This window comes from Ovis canadensis, chromosome 18 (genome assembly GCF_042477335.2).
Source record: "Ovis canadensis isolate MfBH-ARS-UI-01 breed Bighorn chromosome 18, ARS-UI_OviCan_v2, whole genome shotgun sequence".
NCBI lineage: Eukaryota > Metazoa > Chordata > Mammalia > Artiodactyla > Bovidae > Ovis > Ovis canadensis.
The window spans coordinates 74,203,865-74,228,818 of NC_091262.1; the positions used below are offsets into that span (position 1 = coordinate 74,203,865).

Sequence of the window (24,954 nt, forward strand, 5' to 3'; positions counted from 1 at the left end):
CACGCGCCCACTGCCACAGTCCTCGCGTGCCCGGCCCGGCCCTTGTCTGAGTGCCTTCGGGCGCCGGGTCTCCACGGGCCACGTCGCCGCCACCTGCTGCTGCAGCCCTAGCAAGGGGAAGGCGCATCTCCGCGGCGCCCCCCTCCCCATCCGCCCCAGCTCGGTGCGGGCCTTCCCCCACCCCGCATCCTCCAGTGCCGGGCTGTGGACGTCTTCCCCGGGGCCCCCTCCCCAGCGCAGAAGGGGAGGCGGAGGGAGGAGCTCCGGCCGCGGCCACCCGCCCCCCCCCGCACCGCCCCCCCCTCGCACCCCGGAGCTTCCCTCCCCTTCCCTCCCCTCCCCTCCCCTTCCCTCCCCTCCCCTCCCCTTCCCTCCCCTCCCCTCCCCTTCGCTCGGTTGCCGCAGCCCCGCTAGTCGCGCGCGTCAGCATGGGCTCCCCGGAGCGAGTCGCTAAGTAACGGGGGCTGGCTCCGCAGACCCCGGGCCGGGGAAACCCGCGCGCGCGTCGTCAGCAGCGGCGCCGCGGGGCGGGGGCGGGGGGCGCACGGGCCCTCCCCCATCCGGGCCTGCGGACCGGGGCTGGCACGCCGCCCGCCTCCCCGGCTCCCTTAAACCCGCGCGGCCGGTCGCCGCCGAGGTGCCCCTCCCCTGCAGGGACCTCGACGCCGCCAGCCCTTCCCTCCTTCCCAGCCTGTGCGCACAGTTCCGCGCGCGGCAGATTGGGCACCCCGCGGCCGCGATCGCCGTCGTCGCCGGTAAGCCGCTCTCGGGGACCTGGGCCGGGGTGGGGAAGCGAGATGGAGGGGGTGGGGGGGAACGGCCGCCGGACCGGCCATGTGCTAAAGTTTCTGGGGCTCCGTGCCCCACCGGGCGGGCGCGCAGAGCCGGGCGCAGCGGCGCGGTGGGTGGGGCAGCGCGGTCCTGCCGGGCGCCCGCCGCCCCCGGACCCGCGGGGCGCAGCTCTGCGCGCACTCACGCTCTCTGTTCCTCTCTTTCCCTCCGCGCCGCCTCCCCGAGGTCCTCCTGCCGAGCCCCGCGCGGGGCATGAGGAGCCCCGGGGCGCCGCCCGGAGACAACCCGGCTGCGCGCACACCTCGCCAGCGGCGGACGGGGACATGAGCCGCGCGCACGGGGTCCGGCGCCGGGCGGCCAGCCCCAGCAGGCGGCGGCCAGCGGATCGGCGGTGCCCGGGAGAATGAGGCGGGAGCCGGCGGCCGCCTCCTGGTTCTCCACCTCGTCTTCCTCTTCCTCCTCCTCCTCTTCGCCTTCCTTCGGCTTGGGCGCCCCGGGCTCCGGCCGGGCTGTGGCTCTGCTGCGTGCCCCGCGCGCCCCCCCGCCCGCCTCCGGATGCGCTGCTCGGTAAGCCAGGCCCTCCGCCACCGGAACAAAGCCCCTTTGCCGCGGACCCCGGAGGCTGCCTCTGAGCCCCTGCCTGGCCCCCACTCGCCCAGAGCCTGCCCGCGGCGCTTCCGATTGAACCCCTGTATTCTCCCATTCCCCAAGCCTTGCCTGGAGGCCGAACACTGTCGGGCTGCATTCGAGACCTGGTGCCTCCCTGGGCCATCAGGGAGGTGGATACGGGCTTGACACGCAGGCAGGAGACCTGTTTGGTCGAGATAATGACATAGGCAACCTGGGTTCAGTCTCATCATTTGTGGGAAGGAGACGACTCATATATAGTGACCTGGAAAAGGGTGTCCAGGCTGTGCAGGGCAGGGAGCCTCCAAACCACCCGAGGAAGTGGGTTCCCCTTCTTCTCTGGCTCCGATGAGGAAACTGAGGCCCAGGGAGGTTGATGACTTAGTCAAGGTCACAGGGCCAGGAAGTGCAAACCAGGGAGACCACAGATTGACAACCAGGGAGCTCTTTCCCCCGCTCCCTGGAGAGCTGATCCGTTTGTAACAAACACACCTGTCCCAGCACTTCCGCTACCTGCTTTTGTCTGGAGTTGCTGCGCCTGCGTGAAAATGCTTGTGCTGATGAGTATCTGCTCGGATGCCATAAATCGCTGGTGGCATGTATGTTTTTATCCCTCCCTTCCTCATGCAACTGCTCAGCCTTAATGTGAATTGTTACGTGCTCGGCCACTTCTGTTCAGGTGGGAGGAAGAGATGTTCCCCTGGGTGCTCTCTTTCTTTTATTCTTTTTTCTCCCAGACCACTTAAAGGAGAAAAAGGTGGGCATTGGGATCCTCCTGTGTGCTGCTTCTGCGCTGCGTGTGCCTAGCACATGCTTGGCCTCAGAACTGAGTTCTGAACCTTTCTAAAGGGTGAGGGCTCATCAAGGCTCTTGCCCCTGGTTGTGTAAGTCTTGGAGATGGTTACTTAACTGGCTGATCCCAGATGGCCACTGTGTAGGAATCAGCCCTGTTGGAAATTTCATCTTGGCTCATGTTTGCCAACCCTCCTTGTCAGCAGAACTTCCCACAGCTCAATCCAGAAGAAAAGGAGAGGGGGCTTTCATGTAGATTGGAAGCCTTTGCTTGCTCCCAGCTCTCCGGTTTTGCCGCTCTTAACTGTCTGCTTAAGTGCACTTAGAGCGACCCTCAAGGGGGAAGCCACACAGAGTCGTTTGGTCCTCATCTGAATGCCTTGTTTAATTGGTTGAGTCAGCAAGTGTTAGACTTAGTTGTCTACAGGACTTGGAGGGTCCTGGTGTCAGGGCAGGGAAGGGCCATCGGTTTCCCTGATAGTGAAATGTCAAGAGTTACACTGGGTGAACCCTCAGATCCCTTCCAATGAAATGATTCTTCAAGTGGGAGAAGGGTGGGTCACAGGCCAGAGCTGAGGTGTGTGAGCTAGTCAGACACATACATTTGGATGGATAGCTCCACACTGAATAGGTTGTTGATCTCCAAGAGCAGGACGTAGTGCCCGAGGGAGCTGCAAAATTCAGGTTGCATCCACAGGAGGTGAAGCCCGGGCCGTGCTTTAGTGGATTATTTATTGGGCTAAAGCGTGATAGCTGTCAAACGTCCCAAGGTGCCAGATTGGGGTTACGGGGCAGGTTAGGCATTGCATTTGGAGAGATGACATTGATCTCTAAGAACTGATGAAATACAGCACATCAGCTGGATGTCCAGCCGGCTTGAAAGCGGCCAGCTGGTGAGCCTGCCTGTTCTTTCCAGAAGGAATCCATCGTAGTTGCAAGGTAAAACCTTCTCCGACTAACCCAGTAATGCCAGGAAATAAAGTGATTTTTAGACGCTCTTCTCTGCACTGTTTGCTGATTGTATTAGCGAATGGTGGCGCTTGCCTCAGCAGGTATTCAGAGGGTTTGTCCCATGAAACGGGCCACAAGGCTGTTTAGACCTTGACTTAGTCTTTGCCTGTTGATTACAGCTAAATTCATCAACTTGACCTATGGGCTCTTAATGGAGTTGTCATAGGTCTTTTAAAGATCTGGATTAATGAACCTTTTAAAGTGTTACTGAATCTCCAATGAAGCAGGCATGTCCCACCTTTTTCCCCAGACACTAAGCTCCCAGTGGGTTTTATGACTGTTTGTTGTTCACAGAACCAGAGCAGAGCTTTTATTGTTGACAAGCTCGCAGGGTCTGTGAATGGCAAGTAATGCATCTTGTGTGGGCATATTAATCTCCCAGCGTTGTGTGTTTTAGCGCCTCATGTCTAACGGGTGAGGTTTTGAATAAAAATGAATGCAGAGAAACAATTTTCATGAAGTTCCTTTTGAAAATGGTAATGTAATTATGAGAGAACAGTTTTTGTGTCATATATCATGCTGTTGCTACCCAAAGCCGAGTTTCACAGGAAAATGTTACCCTTGTTCCTCATCTATAGTTTTTAATTCATCAGTTCTCTCTGTTTTTGCTCTTTTTTTTTTTTTTTTTAACCTTCCTGGTGGGAAAGTGTGCGATTGAGAACAAAATCTCCATTTTCGATTCTGCTTTGTCTTAAACCCACTTCTTTTCTGGAAAATCTCTAAAGCGGACCTCTTCCATACCATACCTATAATGGCCTCATGTTCAAATATATTTCAGTGCCTCCTGTTTCTGTTGAGAGGGCAGGAGGGGTCTTATCACAAATGAATGACAAGATGTTTCCTCATGAGTGTCCCATTTCTAGCTGGAGTGTTTAGACCAGGAACTCTTGATTGGGGCTGACTCGCCCCTGCCTTGTGAGAACCCAGTTTGGACACTGTGGTACTTGTACAGGGTTAAGGAGGTACACAGGTACTTATGGGGTGGGGCGGGGGTGTCTAGAGAAAAGAAACATCTTCCAGAGGCCAGAAGACCTGGGAATTATTTTCGACTCTGATAATTGGCTTTGTGACCTTGGACGAGTCATCCCCGTTCTTGGGGTCTTCATTTACGTCTGTGCCGTGAGCTTGTATGTTTATGTGTCTCTGTGTCCCTGGGCGTGTGTGTATATTAGTGCCAGGAGGTCCTCTTCAACTCTTAAGCCCAAAGAGTCCTCGGAATCTAGATGCAGCTGGTTATTAATAGCTCCAGAATGCTCTGTGCTTTAAGGTTACATAACGTTTCCTATTAAACATCCGTATAAACAGTAAAGAATGGGCCATTACAAACAATCGTCTTGATTATCCTAAGGGGGAGCACTACCCTGAGTATGTGATGAAACAACTTTTCATCTCAAAAACAGTGATGCCAGTTTCCCCATCAGGGCGCCTTGCGGGGTGGAGTCTCGGCACGCATCTGAGAGGGCTGAGCCAGGACCCTCTCTAGGGTCCCTGTGCCAGGAGCCGCAGGAGCCCTTACGTAATTTGGGCCCACGGAGTATGAGAAATGTCACTTCCAACTGTATAGCTTGAGGTCCAGGGGCTGTGGAGGTTTCTCCGTAGTCTTTTCAGGCTGTTCCTGGAAGGTAAGAGGGTAAGTGTGTAATTACCGTTTGCAGTTGTTTTGAAAATGGAAAGTACTTTAATTAGAGCCTTGAATTCAGCTGAAGCTGAGAAATGGTGAGAAGTTTGTCGATTTGGCAGTGGTGTTTTTGCTGGGTTCCCTGGGCAGGCTGGCTTGTCACACTTAAGCAGTCTGCGGTCAGAGGTCAGCATTCCTAGCGAAGCTGCAATTGTTGTCAGATAAAGAGGGTGGAAGAAGGGAACCACCAGTCTTTACACATTTAATCCTCCCGACTCTGCTGCAGAGTAGATCTTATGAACCCCTGTTCTAGATTCAGAGCCCGAACTCAGAGAGCTGCAGTGTGTCACTCAGGGTCACAGTTGCGGAATGGCAGAAAAAAGCATGATTTCAAGGGCTGGGGTTGAAAACACACCCCCGCCCTTGCCCCTCAGACTTCATTTCCATGGGTGCTGCAGTGTGTCTGGAAACCAAATTGTGTTTTTCTTGTCGAATTTCTAAATAGCACCATGGCACAGAGAGAGCATGAAGCTCTGATGTAGGTAACGTGGGTGGTGGTGGGGAGCTATCCAGTTCTTGAAAAGACTTCTGCATTCAGGACGTCGAGTTTCTTTGAACTCTGTGTCGAATGTATTAGATTCAAAAGATCATTAGAAGTAAGTCAAGTATTACCCTATCAAGGTTAGAGTTGGTGGTTCTTTGGAGGAAGCTAAAACAACTCTGTAGATCCCATGTCACCCTGGGAGCGATCACAGGCTGACACGTGGGATATTTTGAAAGGCAGTGCCAGCCTGCACCTCACAAAAAGGGACACAGACTAAAAGTTATGTAACAGAAGCTTCCGAAATGAGTGTGACTCCGGTTCCAGGATGCCACACGGGTTAATCCTCCCCCACACGACAAAGGAGAGAAGGAAGTAGGAGGAACATGTAAAGACCCACCTCCAGCTCTTAAGAATTTCCAGGGCTTGGAGGAGGGAATGTCAGTTTCAGGAACTTTTCAAGCCCTGGAATAGAGATTCAGTCGTAGCCAAAACTTGGTGGAGCCTGCAGAAGCCCACCCACGTTAGTGTAGCTGTTGCCGTCTTTGCTGATAGCTCCACAGATCTGGAAGAGTGTCATCCATACTCAGGACAGGAGACTCCAGAATCCTGTCTGCAACGCACAAGTTTAAACAGATGCTAAAGGGAGCTCGTTGAAATCACCCATCCTTACATGCTAGCAATGATACTCAAGCTGACTGTCTTCACCAGCAGTTTAAATTCCTTTCAGCACCGATTCTGGCCTTGCCCACATCAGAGCAAGTGATGTCTTAACAAAAAGGACCCTCCCTCCATCTCCTCTGGATTCCTAAATGGCTTATATGCCAAGAGCATCGAGATTTGTGGTAGGTGATTAATGAGAAAAAAGCAGACAGAATGAGTTGAAAAACTCAATTGTGATTCATCTGTCATCGGTAAAGTACCAAAATGTCTTAGCAGCCAGTGCAGTGTTTTTGATTTGGTGAACTAGAAATTACATGGCTTGTCCCCAGTGAGACCCATAGAGACCGACAGACCCATCCTGGGTATGGATGACACTCTTCCAGATTTGTGGAGCTATCAGCAAAGATGGCAAGGTTTTACCCAAACCTTGAGTGAACAGATTCCTGGTAGCTTCAGTTCTGGGCCCGATTTTCAGTATATGGTTCTTCAATGACAGAGAATACAAAAGTGGCACTACAGAGGCTTTGGAGGGTGAGGCAAGAAGGCAGTAAAGTCCCTGGCCTCTGATTGGTGATTCCTACAAACAGTTATTTGGGGCCCAGTAAGTAGAAATGATTTAACATCCATTTCCAGCATCGAGAATCACAGAATAAATTTACTAAAGAATTCTAGATGTCTCATGCCATCTTCATATGTGGCTTGTGATAAGTGTCAATGAAATCTTACATGGGGTTAAAAAGGCTGCACCTTTGTAAACCCTTCTGGTAGACTTTGAGGACTTGTCTTAGTATTTGCTAGGCTGAATGCTTCTGCACTCAGCATCGTTGAAACCAGAATCACAGGTCAGATAGGCTGTTGGGAAGGGTCTGTGTATTCTCACTTGCTTCAGTTTCTTAATAAACTGTGATGAGCCACTCTGTATGCCTCATTTAGCACCTCCAAGCAGGAGCACACATAAGGAATGCCCAGGGCTTCCTGTTTTTTCATCATCCCAGCTTTTGAGCCTGTATCTGCTAATATAGTCCAGGAGCCTGACCAAGACTGTCTCATTCTGCCACAGATAAAGCACGCAAGTCACATGGGCCTCAACATGCACCCCCTTCCCCATTGAAAGATTCTTGATTTTTTTTTTAAATTCAGAAGATAGATGATAATGACACTCACCATCTTTTAATGATTGATATTAAAAAGTCTTTTTTTAAATAAAGTGAATGTGCCTTGAGAGCATCATGCCTAAACTGGAAACAGTTTATGAGCCCATGTTCCTATTAACTTGGTGAGAGGGCTGTAATGAAAACTTCTAAGAGAGTTAGCCTGGCTTTGCAGTGCTAAAACTCTAAAGATAGACATGGAAGCTTGCATTCTCCACCTGGAAGGCAGAAGTGGAAGGATAAACTTGTTCACTGTAAGGGAAGGCTGAGGCTTTTCACAATTTTACCGAGATAACATGGGTCCGAAAATCTCTGCAGATGCTGAGGTTGCTTCTCCATGAGGTCTGGTTGTCCTTGGCCTGCTCCAGGACATCCCTGTGGAGTTGGAGAGCTGCCCTGTCCATCTGTCCAGGAGTGTTGCCATCTCTTCCATCCTGTGTGCCTCTCTGGTCCTGCTTGATCACTGAGATCCGCCCCCATCACTCTCCCATTGGACAGGTGTTGATCATCAATGGCTGAACAAAAATCTGTTGTACACCAGCTCTGTCTAGGCACTGCTGGGCATTGGGGCCAAACTGATAGACGATGGATAGCTGGAGTATATCTGTGCATGGCTCCTGTGAGCCTGGGAGGGCACCCCTGCCCATCTGCAGTGGAGCAAGGAGGCCAGGGAGGAGGGCCCAGCCTGGGAGTCAGGGGGACTGCTTGTCGGCCCGGCTCCCCCTCTCATCTCACCTGGGCCCTAGGGTACAAGCCTCCATCCCACTCTGACTCTCCACTGGCTGTTAGGTTCAAGGATTGAGTCATAATGTAGGGTTTTTACCAAGTGGGATACAGTGGGGCCACTTCCATGAAAGCATCTGGGGAGCTTACTAAAATACAGATTCCTGGGTCTTGTTGTGCACCTACTGAGTCAGAACCTCAGAGGGTAGGGGCCCAGAATCTGTATTTTTAGCACCCTCCTGGTAATTCTTAGCTCAGGAGCAATAAGCAAGTGAGAACCCCTGGCTCTTGCAGGTGGTTGATCACTCATGCCCCTTCCTGCCCCCAAACACCTAGAATACTGCACCCGACTCATACTGACCTGTCTCTCCACCTCCACCCTGGCTGCTCTTACCTCTCTCACAACCTTTTGTTTTCCTCCCCCGCCACCCTCGGCAGTTTGCTCTCCAGCCGCCGCGCCGCCGGAGGGAGCCTTCTAAAGGATCCTGGTCTTCTCTGCTGGGAGCTCGCCAGTGTCCCCGAGAGCACTGACAGGGGCTGTCTCCAGGGCCCTGCACGACCTCGCCTGCCCCGCCCCTTGCTTCTCCCCTTCTAGCCGCACACTGGCTTCCATGCTCTTCCCGAAACCCTCACAACTGCCTCCAGCCCTGTTACTCTCCAGGAGCCCACGGGACCTGGGGGCTGGAGGAGAAGGGGGCTCAGCAGGTGGGGAGCCGCCCTGATGAGCTGCCATGCTCCGTGCCCCCATGGCTTTGAAACCTTGTCCAGGTGATGCTGTCATGCTCACGGGGCCAGTCTCAGCTTCCAGGCCCTCCGCCACATACGCATTGTTTTAGGAGCAGCCCTTTAACTCAGAGCACCATATTATAGGGTGATTCATCCCTGATGGGGTCATCAAAGTGGGTCTGGAGTTCTCTTCCAGAGGAATTTTTCTAAAAAGACCCTGATTCCATTTCTTCCACTGGGTGAGATGTTTCTTCAGCCACAGTTAATCCTGTGGTGGGGGCTTGCTGTCCCTCCTTCTCTTCCTTCCAGAAACATGCCCAGAGCACCAGCTATGTCCAGGCACCATTGCAGGTCCCCCATAAATGAGAGACGCAGTGGCTCTGGCGTCTGCTTGCTTTCATCTCTGACACTGGCTCTTGCTTTCATGCAGATGGAACAGTGAGGCCTGGGCTGGAGTCCTCTGGCTTCCATCTTCCACCAAGGAAGAGGTGGAAGGTTTATCAGAGTGGCTTTCTTGGGGCCTGCATGAAGCAAACCACACTCAGAAATATTGTGTGCTGAGTAGGAGGGAGAGATGGACCACTTCGTAAGATTTGTCTCCAAGCAGAGCTGAGTGCATGACCTGTTATAGAGATGGAAGATATAAAGATGATCTTAGATGGGTTAACACACAATGTTAATTCAGGGTCCCTTGAAGCCAGTCTGTGGCAGTATATCGCTTGAAGAAGGCCATGCAAACCTCAGACCCTTCTGGGTCCTGCCCACAGTAGGCGCTTTTCCTTGAATCTTGCAGAAGGAAGCATGTTCACTCTTAGCATCCATCTTGCACATTCCTGCAGTGGACACAGGGACCAGGCCGTCACTAAGAGCCCATCAGGAAGGATGGTGTGGGGATGGAGCCTGGCAAGATGCTCTTTGTCTTCAGTGGACTCAGAGACCATTGGGGAAACGTGTGACTATCTGTAGCTAATTAGAGTGGTTGATGTGCACTGTGAAGGCAGAGGTGGGTTTAGATGGGGGAGGGTGGGGGCCATTTGCCATGAGTCTTGAGAGACAAGTGGGGATTTGTCAAGCAAAGATGAAGCCCAGAGGCATACCAGGCAGGAGGGAAGAGAAGAGCAACGGTGCAGAGGCTGGGCCATTGCAGGTAGATGAGCAGGTGATGCAAGGCTGTAGCATCAGGCTGCAGGAGCACAGGTGAGTCAGTCCTGGCCCCATGGGAGTGTGTCTGGAAGACTGGGTCTCACAGGTGATGGGAGCCATGGGAAGTGCTTGAGCGAGGGTGTGGCTTTTAACAAGATAGCTGGTGATCCTGTTTCACGCTTCCTTGATAAAGTCTACATTACAGTGAAGGTGTGTAGAACACACAGATGTATAAAAAGAAGACATTGTCTCTGTGGAATGAGTGTGACTGTCTGGATGAGCGTGACTGTGACCTGCACCCTGCTACTGCTGTGTATCTGTTGAGGGATAGATACAGTCTGGCCCCACTGCCCAGACCCCAGCTCCACCGACCCTGCTGGACTCTGAGGGAGAGAGAGGTAGCCGCTGGCTGCGGCACTCGCTGCCCAGCCATTGTGGCCTCCAGCCAACAGGAAATGGAGCGGGCAGTGTCCCAGCCTGATTCACTGAGCCATGGGTCTCCCCGCGACTCTGCAAGTGCATTCAGGCTGCTCCTGGCCTAAAAACGATGCTCCCAGACCTACATCCACAGCTGAGAGAATCCAGGGTGTGTGTTTGCCGGCCGGCCTCCCTGAGCTCCCTCCAGTGTTGGACTCAATGCATGGGAAATGGGTCAGTGTCAAGAACCCAAGCCTGTGCCGATCTAATCGTTAGCCTTGAAATTGGCATCCTTGGCAGGACGGATGACTTCTGCAGAGCTGGTGGAGTGGGCACAAGGCAGAGGGTCCCAGGGGTCACTAGTGAATGTGTTTATGCCACTTCTATCCTCCACCTTCTTGTTGCTAAGAGAAGGAGAGGGAAATACAGAGCATGTCCTGTAGGCCAGCGGGCAAATTCTTAGCTGTTTCTGGGGAGTTTGGCCCTGGAAAAAGAGCCTTCCCTAGGGCAGGCTGACTGCCAGATCATGCCAAGGGCAGAGCATCATGGGCAGTTTGAAGAACTGCTGTCCACTGGCAGGCTCACTGTCTGGGAATTTGGGCTGGGGGAAGGGACACAGCTCCACCCTCTCAAAGGCCCCATTTGTAGGTCAAGAAATAGAGACCTAGAGAGGTGAAGCAACTGGCCCAAGGTCACACAGTGGGACTGGAGCCCAGCAGGGCATCAAATCAGTCTGGAGCCGGTCATGATCTTTGAAGTTGGCCAGTGCCCAGGGTTGGCGCAAGTCCACTTGGAAATGGACAGTTTGTACTCGCGCTGCTTTGCCCCCAACCAGTCAGGAAGGATGTGGCCTTCTCCTTGCTCCTTTGCCTTTCCTCTTGGAAGCCAGGCCCAGAGTCAGGGTTCTGGGCAACCCCAGTTGGAGGGGGCAGGGAGTGACCCCCTAGGTCTCTGGCCCTTTTGTGGTTCATTGCAGTTCTGCAGCTTGTGTGAATATGTGACTCGAGAGAATGCTATCAGAGCAAATTAGAATGCTTCTCAGGATCTGGGCATGCGTAGCACTGAGGCTGCGGTCTGTTTGGAGCTCGGGGTATCTGGAAAAGCCCCATCAGTCATCCAGGAAAGCCTGCCACCCAGATTCTCCAAGTTCCTTGGATGTACCTGAGTTTAGTCCAAAGCACCCTTGGTATCCCCATCAGTGTCTCTGTTCCTGCAAGTCCAGCACCATGGACAGAGCTCGCTTAGCGTTGGAGTGACTCCAGGCCTCTTGGGGCTGAGTGAGGGGTGCTGCGTGGAAAGGGACTTGTTTGATGAGCTTCTGTAGCAACCTGGCTTTCCGGGCTGTGTTTTGCCTTATCAAGTAGGTGCTCCCAAATGCGTGAGAGCTGATTGATGGCAGTACTGCCGGCTGATTTCACAACAGTAAAACCTTCAAGGCTTTATTAGGCAGATATATAAGTACAGTTCCCTTACATAAAATGCATCCGTCACAGCCCTCAGGAACGTGAAGGAATTGTTTGCAAACTTTCCCAGGTTATTACCCCCAAACTTGTTTGAATATATGTATTAGATAAATAATCTTGGGAGGCCCATGTGTTACGGCAGTTTGGGACAGAAGTAATCTACCTGCTGGCAAGTGTCACAGGTTTCACTGCCTTATTTATACTTATTTTTAACGAAAGAAGAGAGCAGAGCTAAAAAATATTATCCTCTTGTGGAGGGAGGCTAAATGTTTTGGAAAATGTCTGAGTGCCATGCAGATAGGCAGGGTGATTATTTTGAAGATGTTTTGAGTGTCTGACTTTAGTTCCTCTGCTTTTCTGGTCAAGAACATAGCCCCTCCCAGATGGGAATGGCAGTTCTTCAATGAGATTTTTTTAAGTGCCTTTTACAAAACTTTATTATTTATGGCTGTGCCGGTCTTCATTGCTGCACGCGGGCTTTCTCTAGTTGAGGTGAGTGGGGGTGATTCTCTAGTTTGGTGCTCAGGCTTCTCACTGGTGTGGCTTGTCTTGTTGCAGAGCAGAGGCTTTAGGAGGGTGGCCCAGTGGTTGTGGAGTACAGGCTTAGTGATCCCATGGCATGTGAGATCTTCCTGGATCAGGAATGGAACCCGTGTCCCCTGCATTGGCGGGCAGATTCTTCACCATCGGACCACCGGGGAAGTCCCGTCAATGAGAATTTTGATTACTGGCCCAGCCTCTTCCGGGGGGAATGCGTGTTTTAGTTGAACCTGTTTTCGGAGTCAAGCCATGCAGAATCTGAGTCACAGTGTGTTCAGTTTGCCTTAGTCCTTCAAGCCCTGTTTCTCTTCTGTACAATGGTTGTAATAACAATGATAATCATAGCTTTTACATACTAGGTGCTTAGTCTTGGTGGAGACTGCTAAATGTCTTTCCATGGACTATTTAATCTGAGCAACAGCTCAAGAAAGCAGTTACTTTTATCATTCCCATTTTACAGATGGGGAAACTAAGGCTTAGAGATTGCTGCCTATAAAACATCTCCAAATAGTGGCTTTTTAAACTTTATTTTTGCTCAGGAGTCTAGGGGCCACCTGGGCTCAGCTAGATGGTTCTTGCTGAAGGCCTCATGTAAGATTGCAGTCAGGCTGTGACTATGGCTGGAATCATCCAGAAGCTTCCTCGCTTCCATGCATGGCACTGGGCCTGGAGGATGCACACAGCCTGGGGGTGTGGGGGAGGGAGCTGGCACAGCTGAGGCTCCTTGGATCTCTGGGCAGTCTCTCCACATGGTCTGTCCAGCTAGGCAGGCCAGGTCAGCCGGGACTTCCTACAGTGGCTCAGGGCTCCAGTGCGCATGTCCCAAGAGGGCACCCAGGGGTGGGAGGGCTGTCTGTATCTCCCTTTTATGGTCTTGGAACACACAGCATCACTTCTGGCGTAAGCTGTCCCTTAGAAGCAAATCACTAAGGCTGTCCACATCGGGGCCCCCGTTGAAGGGAATTATATTGAGGAATTTGGGACATGTTTTAAGCCACCGTGGAGAGCTTGGGTGGCTTGTACAGGTGGTGGTCTGTGGTCGGTGGCTGAGTGGGGTGTGACTCAGGCAATCAGACCCTGAGCACATCTGGTCATTCCGCTGATATTTACAAACACTGACCACCTTGCTTTGTGGGGAAACTGGAGCTCCCTAAAGCCCTGTACCCTCCCGTCCACCTTCCAGGCATCTTCCTTGAAGAAGCACACAAAGCTGCTAAGAGTCTGATGTCTGCTCGTTGGTTCAGAGAGGCGCTGGTGCAGACCACGTGTCATCACCCCTCCTCACCACCTCTTTCATCCCCTCGCCTCCCTCCTCTGCACCCAGGCCTCCTGCTCATTTTCACCTGCCCTTTTGCCTCCCATGGGCCTTTCCGCCTCAAAAAGTATTAAAAGTTGTATCTCATGATTGAATTAATGTCACGAGGAATACTTTTGTATTATGTATTGTAACATTTTCTTCTAAGTACAAAGTGTATTTTTTTTTCCTTCTCACTTTAAAAGAGATGGAAACATGTTCATGGGTCCTCAGCCCTGTGCTCGCTGCATCTCGTGGAGAAGTCAGACCTCCCTGCACCTCCTTCCCTGCCTCCTTTCTCTCCCGACCCCCGCCCTCCCATCGCTCCATGTCCTCTCCTCTCTTCTTCCCCAGCCTGCACTGCTTCTCAGCTGACTCTGCAGGCCGTCCTCCTGCCTTGGACCATGATGCCCTAGGTTCTTGTCTTACATCCTCTGGGCTGGAACCAGGACTGAGAACAGAACGTTTCTGATGGCTCTGGGCCGTCTCTTTCACCTGGTCCTTCACTGGGGATGGGCCTTGCTTGTGAGAAGGGACTTAGGCAGGGGCTTCTTCCCCATAAGCCCACGAGCAGTCACCCCTGTCTGGTTCTGGTTTCGGGCTCTCTCACTTCTTGTTTTCCTGGAAGATTTAGAGAGGTAACAGCACAGACAGATGAGTTCTCTCAGGGCTGTTCCCGGGGAAGTCCTGTGTCTTAACTGGCACATGGGGTGGCAGGAATCAGACACCCCACCCCTATAAGCAGGCTTATAATTATCCTTCCATCCACCCAGAGACTTTTCATTGAGCAGCTGCTCTGTCCCAATAGGACTCACCCAGTGTCTGCCCTCATGGAACCCAGAGGGGTAGAAAGACGGAAAAATCAACATGTGGATTATTATAAGCCCTAGGAGATGGTGGATAAGGAATCGGCCTGTCATGGAGATCAAAACAAGAAGTGCAGTCTAGCCTCACAAAGGAGAAATAGTCATGGAAAAACCATCAGCTGTCAGAACCCTCCCTTCCGCCTGTCAGGAGCCTGGGGTCTCCCTTCGCCCTGTCGGGAGCCTGAGGTCTCACCATCTGGCACACCCCTCCTGCTCTCATCTCTCAACTCTGGCTTTCTCTTCTGTTCCTCTGAGCTTGTGGCTCAGTCGTGGTCATCCCCAAGTGGCAGCCTCAGCCCTATATCTGCATGACCTCACAACTCACCCCTCTCCTTGGGGGCCTAGATTCCCAGGAGAGAAGCTGAGTAGCCTGGCTTTCGGGTGCAAGGCTTCTGGTCTAAGCACCTGTGGCTGGGCCGCTGGAGTCACATGGCAGGGAGAGCTGACTGTCCTTACATGTAACTGGGATGATTCCCCAGGAAGCACATGCGGAGGGGAGGTTTCACTTCCCCATTTCATAGTGTAGGGTTGCAGTTGCTAGCCTTTTGATGTCCGCAGGTGGGCAAATTTGTTTAATCAAGGGATCAGCATGAGATTGCCAAATTCTGATCTGCTCTCTGTTAGCATTCTCAGTTGATGAATACTAAGGGAAAAAATAGGAAGACTCTACCATTGGAATTTCCAAACAGTATTTATTTTTCATTAATTCACTTAATTAAATCTAATTAATTAACCAATCAACACATTCTTTTTGTTGCTAAGATCTTGGTCTCCTTAATGCCCGTGGGTCCCCCTTATCTGGTCTGTGGACTCACAGTGGGGACCCACGGGCATTAAGGAGCCTGTAGAGGTCACTTGAAAGTGAAAAAAAGTGAAAGTGTTCGTCACTCAGTTGTGTCTGACTCTTTACGACCCCATGGACTATAACCTGCCAGTCTCTTTTGTCCATGGAACTCTCCAGGCAAGAATACTAGAGTGGGGTGCCATTCCTTTCTCCAGATCTTTCCGACCCAGGGACTGAACTTGCCTCTCCTGCATTGCAGGCAGATTCTTTACCATTGAGCTACCAGGGAAGCCTCCGAGGTCACTTAATGATAGTGACATGTGCTGGCACTGGGCTCAGAGCCTGACATGCACTGTTTAATTCCGAGCCTCCCGTAGTCATTGTTATTGCCTCCACCTTGTGCGGTGGAGAAAATGAAGCTCAAAGCCTTGTCCGGAGTGGCACAGATGGCACAAAAAGGAGTGAGATTTGATTCTAGGTATTGACTCCTTAAAAAGGGTCTTTCTGGGTGAAGGTGACGGACAGTCCCGTCTATAACAGAGGGAAGCATGTGATATGGGTGAGCTAACACGATGAACACGCTGCTCAGAGACTAACAGAGCTGCCCTGGAAATCTCCGCAAAGAGGTGTTTCCTTAGTCAGCCCCTGAAGGATGAGAAGGAAGCACTGGCCCGAGGAAGGAAGCATGCTCCTCAGGTGGGGGATGGACGCAGGAATGTGGACGCAGGTCTGGGAGAGCACGGAGAACCGTGACAGTCAGAGCCGGCCCAGCGTGGAGTGCACAAAAGTGACACCAACTAGTCTATGATTTAGAAGGACAGCCCGATTGGTAACGTGGAGGTGGAAGCAACATTTGCAAACGAGAAATCCTTGCTGGAAAACACTTTTAAATAGAGCAAATGTTTTCAGTATGCAGAGACACTCAAATGAGTCAACTGATTTTTGAAAATGCATTCTGGTGAGAGAGCTATACTGAGTTTCACTTCCCTAGAGGGCAGCCTTGAGAGTAACGTCAACTTTGAACATTAAATTTCCTTCTTGGAGAAAACCACTGGCTTTTAGAACAACTTCCACTTTGTTCCATCTTGTTGTTACTGTTGTGTTGCTAAGTTGGGCCTGACTCTTGCGACCCCATATACTGCAGCACTCCAGGCTTCCCTGTCCTTTGCTGTCTCCTGGAGTTTGCTCAAGTTCATGTCCATTGAGTCGGTGATGCCATCCAACCATCTCATGCTCTGACTCTCCCTTCTGCCCTCATTCTTTCGCAGCATCAGGGTGTTTTCCAGTGAGTCAGCTCTTCAAATCAGGTGGCCAAAGTATTGGAGCTTCAGCTTCAACAGCAGTCTTTTCAGTGCATATTCAGGGTTGATTTCCTTTAGGATTGACTGGTTTGATCTCCTTGCTGTCCAAGGGACTCTCAAGAGTCTTCTCTAGCAGTTTGAAAGCATCAATTCTTCGGCATTCAGCCTTCTTTATGGTCCAGCTCTCACATCTATACATGATTACTGGAAAAAACATAGCTTTGACTATACGGACCTTTGTCAACGAGGTGATGTCTCTGCTTTTTAATACACTGTCTAGGTTTGTCATAGCTCTCCCATGAAAGTCTTGTAATTCATACAACCATTTTGTTCATAAAGCCCATCTCGGGCCTGGTTGAATTTTGCAGCTCTGTGCGTGGATGGGTGGTGCTTAATGGCCTGAAATGACAGATGATGAAAAAGGCTCAGACTGCCTTGGGAGCATGCCCAGAGGGTCACACGGGTGGAGCAGGAGTGTGGACCAGGGTCTCTGTACTGCCAGGTCTTACCCCACGGACGACTTCCTACCGTGCTCACAGCCCTGTGATTCTGCACAGCACCTGCACGTGGGCGGGGCTTTTTGATCTGGCTGCTCCTTTGTCCCGTGTCCTTGCTGAGTGCTTAGTTTCCTGGACTGTAGTAACAATAACACAAGCTAGATGGCTCAAAATGATAGAAATGCATTCTGGAGGCCAGAAGTGGAATCGCGGTGTCAGCAGGACCACGCTCTCTTTGAAGATTTTAGAGGAAAACCTTTGCCTCTTGCAGGCTTCTCGTGATTGCTGGCAGTCCTTGGTGGTGTTTGGCCTATAGCTGTATCGTTCCAGTGTCTGCCCCCATCCCATGACGTTCTCCCTGTGTACCGAGTGTCCCTGTACCAAACGTTCTCTTTTCTCTTATAAAGACACCAGGCTTTGGCTTTAAACCCATCCTAACCAGTATAGGGGCTTCCCTGGTGGCTCCAGTGGTAAAGAATCCGCCTGCCAATGCAGGAGACGCAGGTTCGATTCCTGGGTCAGGAAGATCCCCTGGAGAAGGAAATGGCAACCTGCTCCAGTATTTTTGATTGGAGAACCCCATGGCCAGAGGAGCCTGGTGGGCTACAGCCCAGGGGGTGGCAAAGAGTGGGACACGACTCAGTGACTAAGCAACACCGGTCCAGTGTGGCCTCATCCTAACCTGAGTACATCTCCAGAGACCCAAATCAGGTCACAGGTACTGGTGGTCAGAACTTGAACTTGTTTTGTTGAATTGTATCTTTGGGGGGAACAAAATACAATCCATCTTCTGAGAGACTGCCTGAGTGGCGGGGTCTCTAGTGGACCATGTCTTCAACCAGAAGGTTCTATGAGTAGTCACTTATCTCTGGCCCAAGGGGGTCTCACCTGCCCCCTTCTCAGGTTGACTTGGCACATACTCCTGGAGAGTCCTCTGGCTTCTGAGTTAGGATGGGGCAAGAAGTCAGCTGCTGCCAGCTTAGAGCTCACGGGGACAGGTTGTGCCTTTTGGGCATCTGTTTGGGATGCTGCCAAAGCCTGGATGTGGTGAGTGGGTGGCAGCATGGGCACGTGGTGTATTGGAGGATGCAGGGCGGCCCGGCTGGCTTGAGCATCCTTCTTCAGGGCACTAGACGGCACCTGGTGCTTGCTCGGTCTGGGTATCATTCTGACTCTAGGGAGACCAAGGGGCAGCTGTGTCTGGGGAGGTGGCTCAGACCTTCGAGCTAGTCTGGTTCTTTCCCCACCAGTTCACAGACATCTTCAGGGCAGGGGCTTCTATTTTCCCTCCAGCACAGCTTTGGATGCGTGGGAACTGCCACGTATTTCAAACTCAGTCACCCCATGGCAGGCACTGGGGGCCCCTGAAATGCCCATGGGCAAATCTCTTTGCTTCGTGTGCACTTCAGGGCTGCTTCAGGATATGGTGAGCTGGTGTATGTTCATTGAAACCCCACACTTGAGAAATGTCAACTCTGGTCATAATGTAGGAGATGTTTGAGGAGAAAGTGGCAGGACTTGATTGAAGAGCAGAGCATTGTCAAGGATGGCTCCTCACCATCTGGCTGCAGGGATGGGTGGGAACAGATCTGAGGAAAGGATTGGGGGTGGGTGGAGTTGGCCCTCTCGTAAACTTGTTGTATTTGCAAGTGGAAGCATGGACATGCCCGATGCTCTAGATCTGTCCAGTCTGCGGCAACTGTGGCCCACAGGGTGGGAACATCTTGTTACTAGAGGAGACCAGAGAGAGGAGGATGGGCAGGGACCCTGTGTGTGTGTGTGTATGTCTGTGTGTGTGTGTGTGTGTGTGTCTGTGTGTGGTCAGTTGCTCAGTCGTGTCCAGCTCTTTGCAACTGTATGGACTGCAATCCACCAGGCTCCTCTGTCCATGGGACTTTTCCCAGGAAGAATACTTGAGTGGGTTGCCACTCCCGCCTCCAGAGGATCTTCCCAGTCCAGGTACTGAACCCAAATCTCTTGCATCACTCCCATTGCAGGTGGATTCTTTACTGCTGAGCCACCAGGGAAGCAGGGAGCCTTTAGAGAGTTCTAGAAGGGGTCTTCTGCCAAGACCTAGAGGAGACCCAAGAGGAGAGAGGGCATGGGGTGGGAGCAGTAGGGGAGTTTGGGCAGGAGCAGTCTGTCCTGTTGGTAGCAGAGAGGGCAGCCTGGGATGCTTAGGTTTGGAGGATGGGAATTTCGGGTCTTGGGAGATGGAAGTCTGGGGCAATCTGAGTGGGCATGGGTGTGGCAGACCTGAAGGTACTGCCTGCCTGGCCCTTTAAGGAAGAGGGGCCGACAGGAAGAATCCAAGTGGCCCAGGACCCTCAGCACAAGGGCCATGCTCCACTAGCTCCTTGTAGTTCTGACAGCTTGGAGCTGGCTTCCCCCTCGGTGTGTGGCCCTGGTTCCGGAAGCTGCCTGAATGCACCCTGAGGGCAGGGCTGTTTCTGAAAGACCACAGGCGCAGCCAGCAGAGCGCCCGGTGTGCCATACATGGGCACACTGAGAAGACCCGTTACCCAAGGCCGCGTGCCCAGTCCCAAGTCCGCAACCTCAACCGCCTGCTAGGACCTTCTGGAGAGTCCTGACGCCTGGGCCTCCTCATTTTGCATTTGTTGCTGTTCAGTTGCTCAGTCGTGTCCAACTCTTTGCAGCCCCGTGGACTGCAGCATGCCAGGCTTCCCGGTCCGTCACCAACTCCCAGAGCTTGCTCAAACTCACGTCCATTGAGTCGGTGATGCCACCCAGCCATCTCATCCTGTGTCGTCCCCTTCTCCTCCTGCCTTCTGTCTTTCCCAGCATCAGGGTCTTTTCTGCTTTGCATTAGGATTCAGCTAGTCTGCAGTGGGGCCGGGACAGCAGTCCTTGAGAAAGCTCCCACGGACACTGCCTCCAAGGCTGAGATGTGAGACCGGGACTGACTGCGGCTCCACTGCTGGGCCTGCTTCATCCTCCAGCCTGAGGCCCCGCCTTGCAGACGTGATGTGTGTGGTGGATTTAGCACAGTGCCTGGTGCCCAGACACCCTTGTGCCTGTTGACTCAAACCAGAGAGCCAGTCGACTTTCCTGGCGGCCTAGTGCTTCAGTGTCCACGCTTTCATTGCATGGGGGCATGGGTTCAATCCCTGGTCGGGTAACTAAGATCCTCCATGCCATGCAGGGCACAACCAAAAATTAAGAAATAAATTAAGATATGTTTTTTCAAAAGCAGAGAGCCAATTTGCCACGCCCAGACTGGGCAGGCTCTGCTCAGGGAAACGGCAAGTTTCTAGAAGAGGGAAGAGGGGCAGCTTGTGCGGGGTGGTCCCGCACTGGGTCAGTGGGACAGGAGAGTGTTTCAGGGAAGAAAAGCTCATGTCCTTGGACTTGGTGTCCTTTTGGGGTGAAACAAATGCCATTTTGTCAGAACTTGTGTGCTTGGGATTAGGCACCGCAGTTCCTACTAATGAGCTGTCACTGAGCACACGCTCTGTGCCACATCTGTGCAAGGAGGGGTTGGGGACCCCTAAATGAGTTAGTTTAGATCGTCACGCCCTGATGGAGCCCAGCGGGCTTTGGGCTCCCTCCCCGGGCCGCCTGAGATTAGGGGAGGGACAGAGGCCGTCTAGCTTCGTGAGGTTCAGGGTTTGCAGGGCCTCTGTGGCTTTCATGCTCATCAAAACATTTTTTTTTTTTCTGAGTATAAACTGTTCCAGTCGACAGAGGAAGAAGGCTTGGCATCAGGCCCGTGACCTTCTGCAGGTGCTGAGCTGTAGGTCTATAGATTGTTAGGTTTTTACATTAAAAAAAAAAATCCCTAAGGCTGTGCCTGAAAGAGCAGGCTTCTCCACCAGTTGACCTGCTTCTTTTTGTACCACTGCAGAGCTTCAAGAGCTCTAAAGAGAGGAGCCTGACTACCGGCCCCCTTGGCAAGCTACTGATGGGAGTGGAGGGGTGTACAGCCAAGGTCTGGAGGTATTTAGTGATGGGCAGGATGGGAGGATGCAGAGGCCAGAAGCATCCTCATTCAAAGAGCTCTGTTTGAGTGCCCGGGCACTGTGTGGCATTTCCATTGGGTGGAGCCTTCGTCCATGTGTGCCCTCTGCTGACAGCAGCTCTTTGGTGGCACTGGGCTGGAGCCAAGGGCAGAGTTGGATGAGGCAGGCTCACCCTTCTGGGAGTCAGGTCAGAGAGCGGCATCTCTGGATAATGGTCAGAGCTCAGACCAGTACTGAAACCAGAATAAATTCCTCAAAGAGGGCAGTCTGGGCAGGAAGAACTGGGGAGGGGAGAGTGCTAAGTCAATTCAGTCGTGTCTGACTCTTTGTGACCCCATGGACCATAGCCCGCCAGGCTCCTCTGTCCATGGGATTTTCCAGGCAAGAATACTAGAGTGGGTTGCCGTGTCCTTCCCCAGGGGAATCTTTCCGACCCAGAGATTGAATCTGCGTCCCTTATGTCTACTGCACTGGCAGGTGGGTTCTTTACCTGGAAGCTCAGCTCTAGGCAAAAATGTGTTGGGACCTGGCAAGGATCAGTGGGAGGGGCAGGCCAGCAGACCTGGGGCAGGAAAGACGGATCTGCATGCAGATTTGAGCTGATGGGAGGAGTATTGGGCCCCAGCCCAGCTCTGCGTCCACAGAACTGGATTCCAGCAGAGCATGCGTGGGCCTGTTTTTGGTGCATGTGTGTTCACGGGTGTAGGGTCAGGGCCTTGGAGAGTTGCTGTAGGATGAGTCAAGCCCAGGTCCAGGCACTGGCACGATGAAATCAGCCAGGCAACTGTGCTCTGCTGCGTAGTTACCATTGTAGCCTCACAGGAGGTCCCAGGAGTCAGCCCCCATGTCAGAGTCATAGGTCACTAAACCTCACACTTCCACAAAGTGAGACTTACTGCATTTTAGCAATGGTTTAGAATCCCTACAAGGTCCCATCAGGCATTTAGCCCACCACTAGGCCTAATGTGAGAGGGGGGAGTCTTTGGTGAGGAAGGCTTCCCAGAGAGAAGGCTGGAGGGAGACTCTACTCTTTACACTCCTAAACTGCAAACTATATAGCTCTCTACTGCCGCATTCGATCAACAGAAAGTTGTTGTTTGATCAACAGAAAATATTTGTTTTTCCGAATAATACAGACACAAAATAAGTCTGCAGATGTTTTGGGGGGCCTGGGAACTTTAAAAAACTTATTTTCCAACTTAATATTCCATTGTATATATGTACCCCTGTTTCTTTATCCGTTCATCTGATGATGGACACCTAGGTTGCTTCCATGTTCTACCTATTTGTAAATAGTGTTGCAATGAATATTGGGGTAGCATGTGCCTTTTTCAATTTCGGTTTCCTCAGGGTATATGCCAAGTAAGTCAGAAAGAGAAAAACGAATATCATGTATTCACAAAAATATATGGAATCTAGAAAGATGGTACTGATGAATCTGTTTACAGGGCAACAGTGGAGACGCAGACACAGAGAACAGACTTATGGACACGGGCGGAGAGGAAGGGGGAAGTAGAGGGATGAATAGAGAGAGAAACGTGGAGCCGTATGCACTGCCGTGTGTAAAATGTAGACAGTCAATGGGAGTTTGCTGTACGACTCAGGGAACTCAGATCGGGGCTCTGTAACAACCTAGAGGGGTTGCAAGGGGTGGGGCGGAGGCTAAAGAGGGAGGGGACACTTGTGTGCCTACAGCTGACTCACGCTGATACCTGGCAGGGTCCAACACAGTATTGTGAAGCAATTTTCCTTCAATTAAAAATAAGTAAGTTGGGGGGAGAAAAAAACTATTTGCAAGTGAGGTTCAAATAGCTCCTCTAGTGCTTTTATTTACTTATGTATATAAATGTCTTCCCCGTTACCCTTCCATGACGCTTCCGTCTCCACGTTTTGGAAGTTGAGGTTATCAGTGTCTTGCCATTCTTCCGGCCTTTCCTCTCAGATTCAGAATCATACGCCTTATATGGTTGATGTTGCATCAGGGTTGTTTCTGTTTACCTCCGGTCCTGTATTTTCTGCCATATGCTTTGTTGTAAATTGACTCTAAAAATCAAAACCGACAGGTGACTTAATGTAGTAATTGCTCTATCAGAAGTGTCTGATGCTGGGTTAAACCGTGTCCTGGGGTTCCATTGCTTCCTCCAAAGATCAGCTTCACAACCCCTGGGTCCCTCATGGCAGAATGTTCCATAACAGATTCCGATGGATTCTCTTTGCTGAAACTCCGTCCACTGTTTAAAATCATGTCATATTTTTGTTTGGATCATGACCTTATTATGCAGGGTTTTGTGTTTTGTTTTTTCCTCCTCGCTGGAATTTCTCACTATCTTTCTTTTTCCTTCTTGCTTTATCTGCCTTTATTGTATCTTCATTTTTTCATACTCTCCCTATTGTTCATACCACCTGCTCTATTAAGCCTCTCCCGGTTTTTTTGTTTTTGCTTTTTGTCCTCTCAAGACGCTCTCTGTTTTTGAAGCAGGCTGCTTCCTCTGCATGTCTGCTCCCTTGAGATCATCTGGGTTTCCTTTTACTCCTTTCCAGGGTTGGGGTCTCCTAAGAAAAGATACTTGGAAATTAAACTGAAAATATCTGTATTTTATACTCACACTGAGGGCAGACTTCTGGTTCAAAATCATTTTCCTAAAGAATCTGGAAGATTTTAGAGCTTTCTGCCTTGCTGATGAGAAGTTTGATTCCAGATCCCTTGCAGATTTTCTGTTGCTGTTCAGTCACTAAGTCGTCTCTGACCCTTTGCAACCCCATGGACTGCAGCACACCGGGCTTCCCTGTCCTTTACTATCTCCCGGAGTTTGCTCAAACTCTTGTCCTTGTTTTGATTATGCCATCCAACTATTTTACCCTCTTGTTGTTCCCTTCTCCTGCCCTCAATCTTTCCTAGCATCAGGGTCTTTTCCAGTGAATTGGCTCTTCACATCAAGTGGCCAGAGCATTGGAGCTTCAGCTTCAGCATCAGTCCCTCCAATGAATATTCAGGGTTGATTTCCTTTAGGACTGACCGATTTGATCTTCCTGCAGTCCAAGGCACTCTCAAGAGTCTTCTCCATAACCACAATTCGAAAGCATCATTTCTTCAGCACTCAGCCTTCTTTATGGTCCAAGTCTCACATCTGTACACGACTACTAGAAAACACATAGCTTTGACTACACGGACCTTTGTCGACAAAGTGATGTCTCTGTTTTTAAATATGCTATCTGGGTTTGTCATAGCTTTCCTTCCAAGGAGCAAGGGTCTTTTAATTTCATGGCTGCAATCACTGTCCACGGTGATTTTTGAGCCCAATAAAATAAAATGTCACTGTTTCCACTTCTTCCCCATCTATTTGCCATGAAGTAAAGGACCGGTTGCCATGATATTAGTTTTATGAAGTTGACTTTTAAGCCAGCTGTTCCCTTCTCCTCTTTCAACCTGATCAAGAGGCTCTTTAGTTTCTCTTCACTTTCTGACATTATAGGCATATTTGAGGTTGTTGATATTTCTCCTGGCAATCTTGATTCCAGCTTGGGCTTCATCGAGCTCAGCATTTCTGCATATAAGTTAAATAAGCAGGGTGACAGAAAACAGCCTTGATGAACTCCTTTCCCAGTTTTGAACCATTCTGTTGTTCCATATCTGGTTCTAACTGTTGCTTCTTGACCTGCATACAGTTTCTCAGAAGACAGGTAAAGTGTGAAAGTGTTAGTCACTCAGTCATGTTCGACTCTTTGTGACCTATAGACTGTGGCCCACCAGGCTCCTCCATCCATGGAATTCTCCAGGTAAGAATACTGGAGTGGGTTACCATGCCCTCCTCCAGGGGATCTTCCCAACCCAGAAATTGAACTTGGGTCTCCTGCATAGCGGGCAGATTCTTTACCCTCTGAGCTCCCACTGAAGCCCCATCTCTTTAAGAATTTTCCACAGTTGGTTGTGATCCACATGGTCAAAGGCTTTCATGTAGTCTATTCCCGCTTTTCTTTCCTGGCGGATTTTAGCAATTTGTCTTCACCCTTTACATTAATGCGCT

The 24,954-nt window shown here is 51.2% G+C and overlaps 1 protein-coding gene across 3 annotated transcripts in view; it reads left to right on the forward strand.

Annotated features, from left to right (window-relative positions):
• Positions 1-414: 414 nt before the first annotated feature.
• TUNAR (transmembrane neural differentiation associated intracellular calcium regulator) overlaps positions 415-24,954 on the forward strand; it is a 55,097-nt gene continuing 30,557 nt past the window's right edge. The window contains exons 1-2 of one of the 3 annotated variants that reach the window (XM_069558877.1): positions 417-755; positions 1,018-1,359. In XM_069558877.1, coding sequence (XP_069414978.1) covers positions 1,348-1,359 — 12 coding nt within the window. In that variant the 5' untranslated portion in view covers positions 417-755; positions 1,018-1,347. Of the gene's footprint in view, positions 756-904; positions 1,360-24,954 lie in introns of those variants that run through there. The other 2 variants (XM_069558879.1, XM_069558878.1) reach the window with 2 other exon arrangements.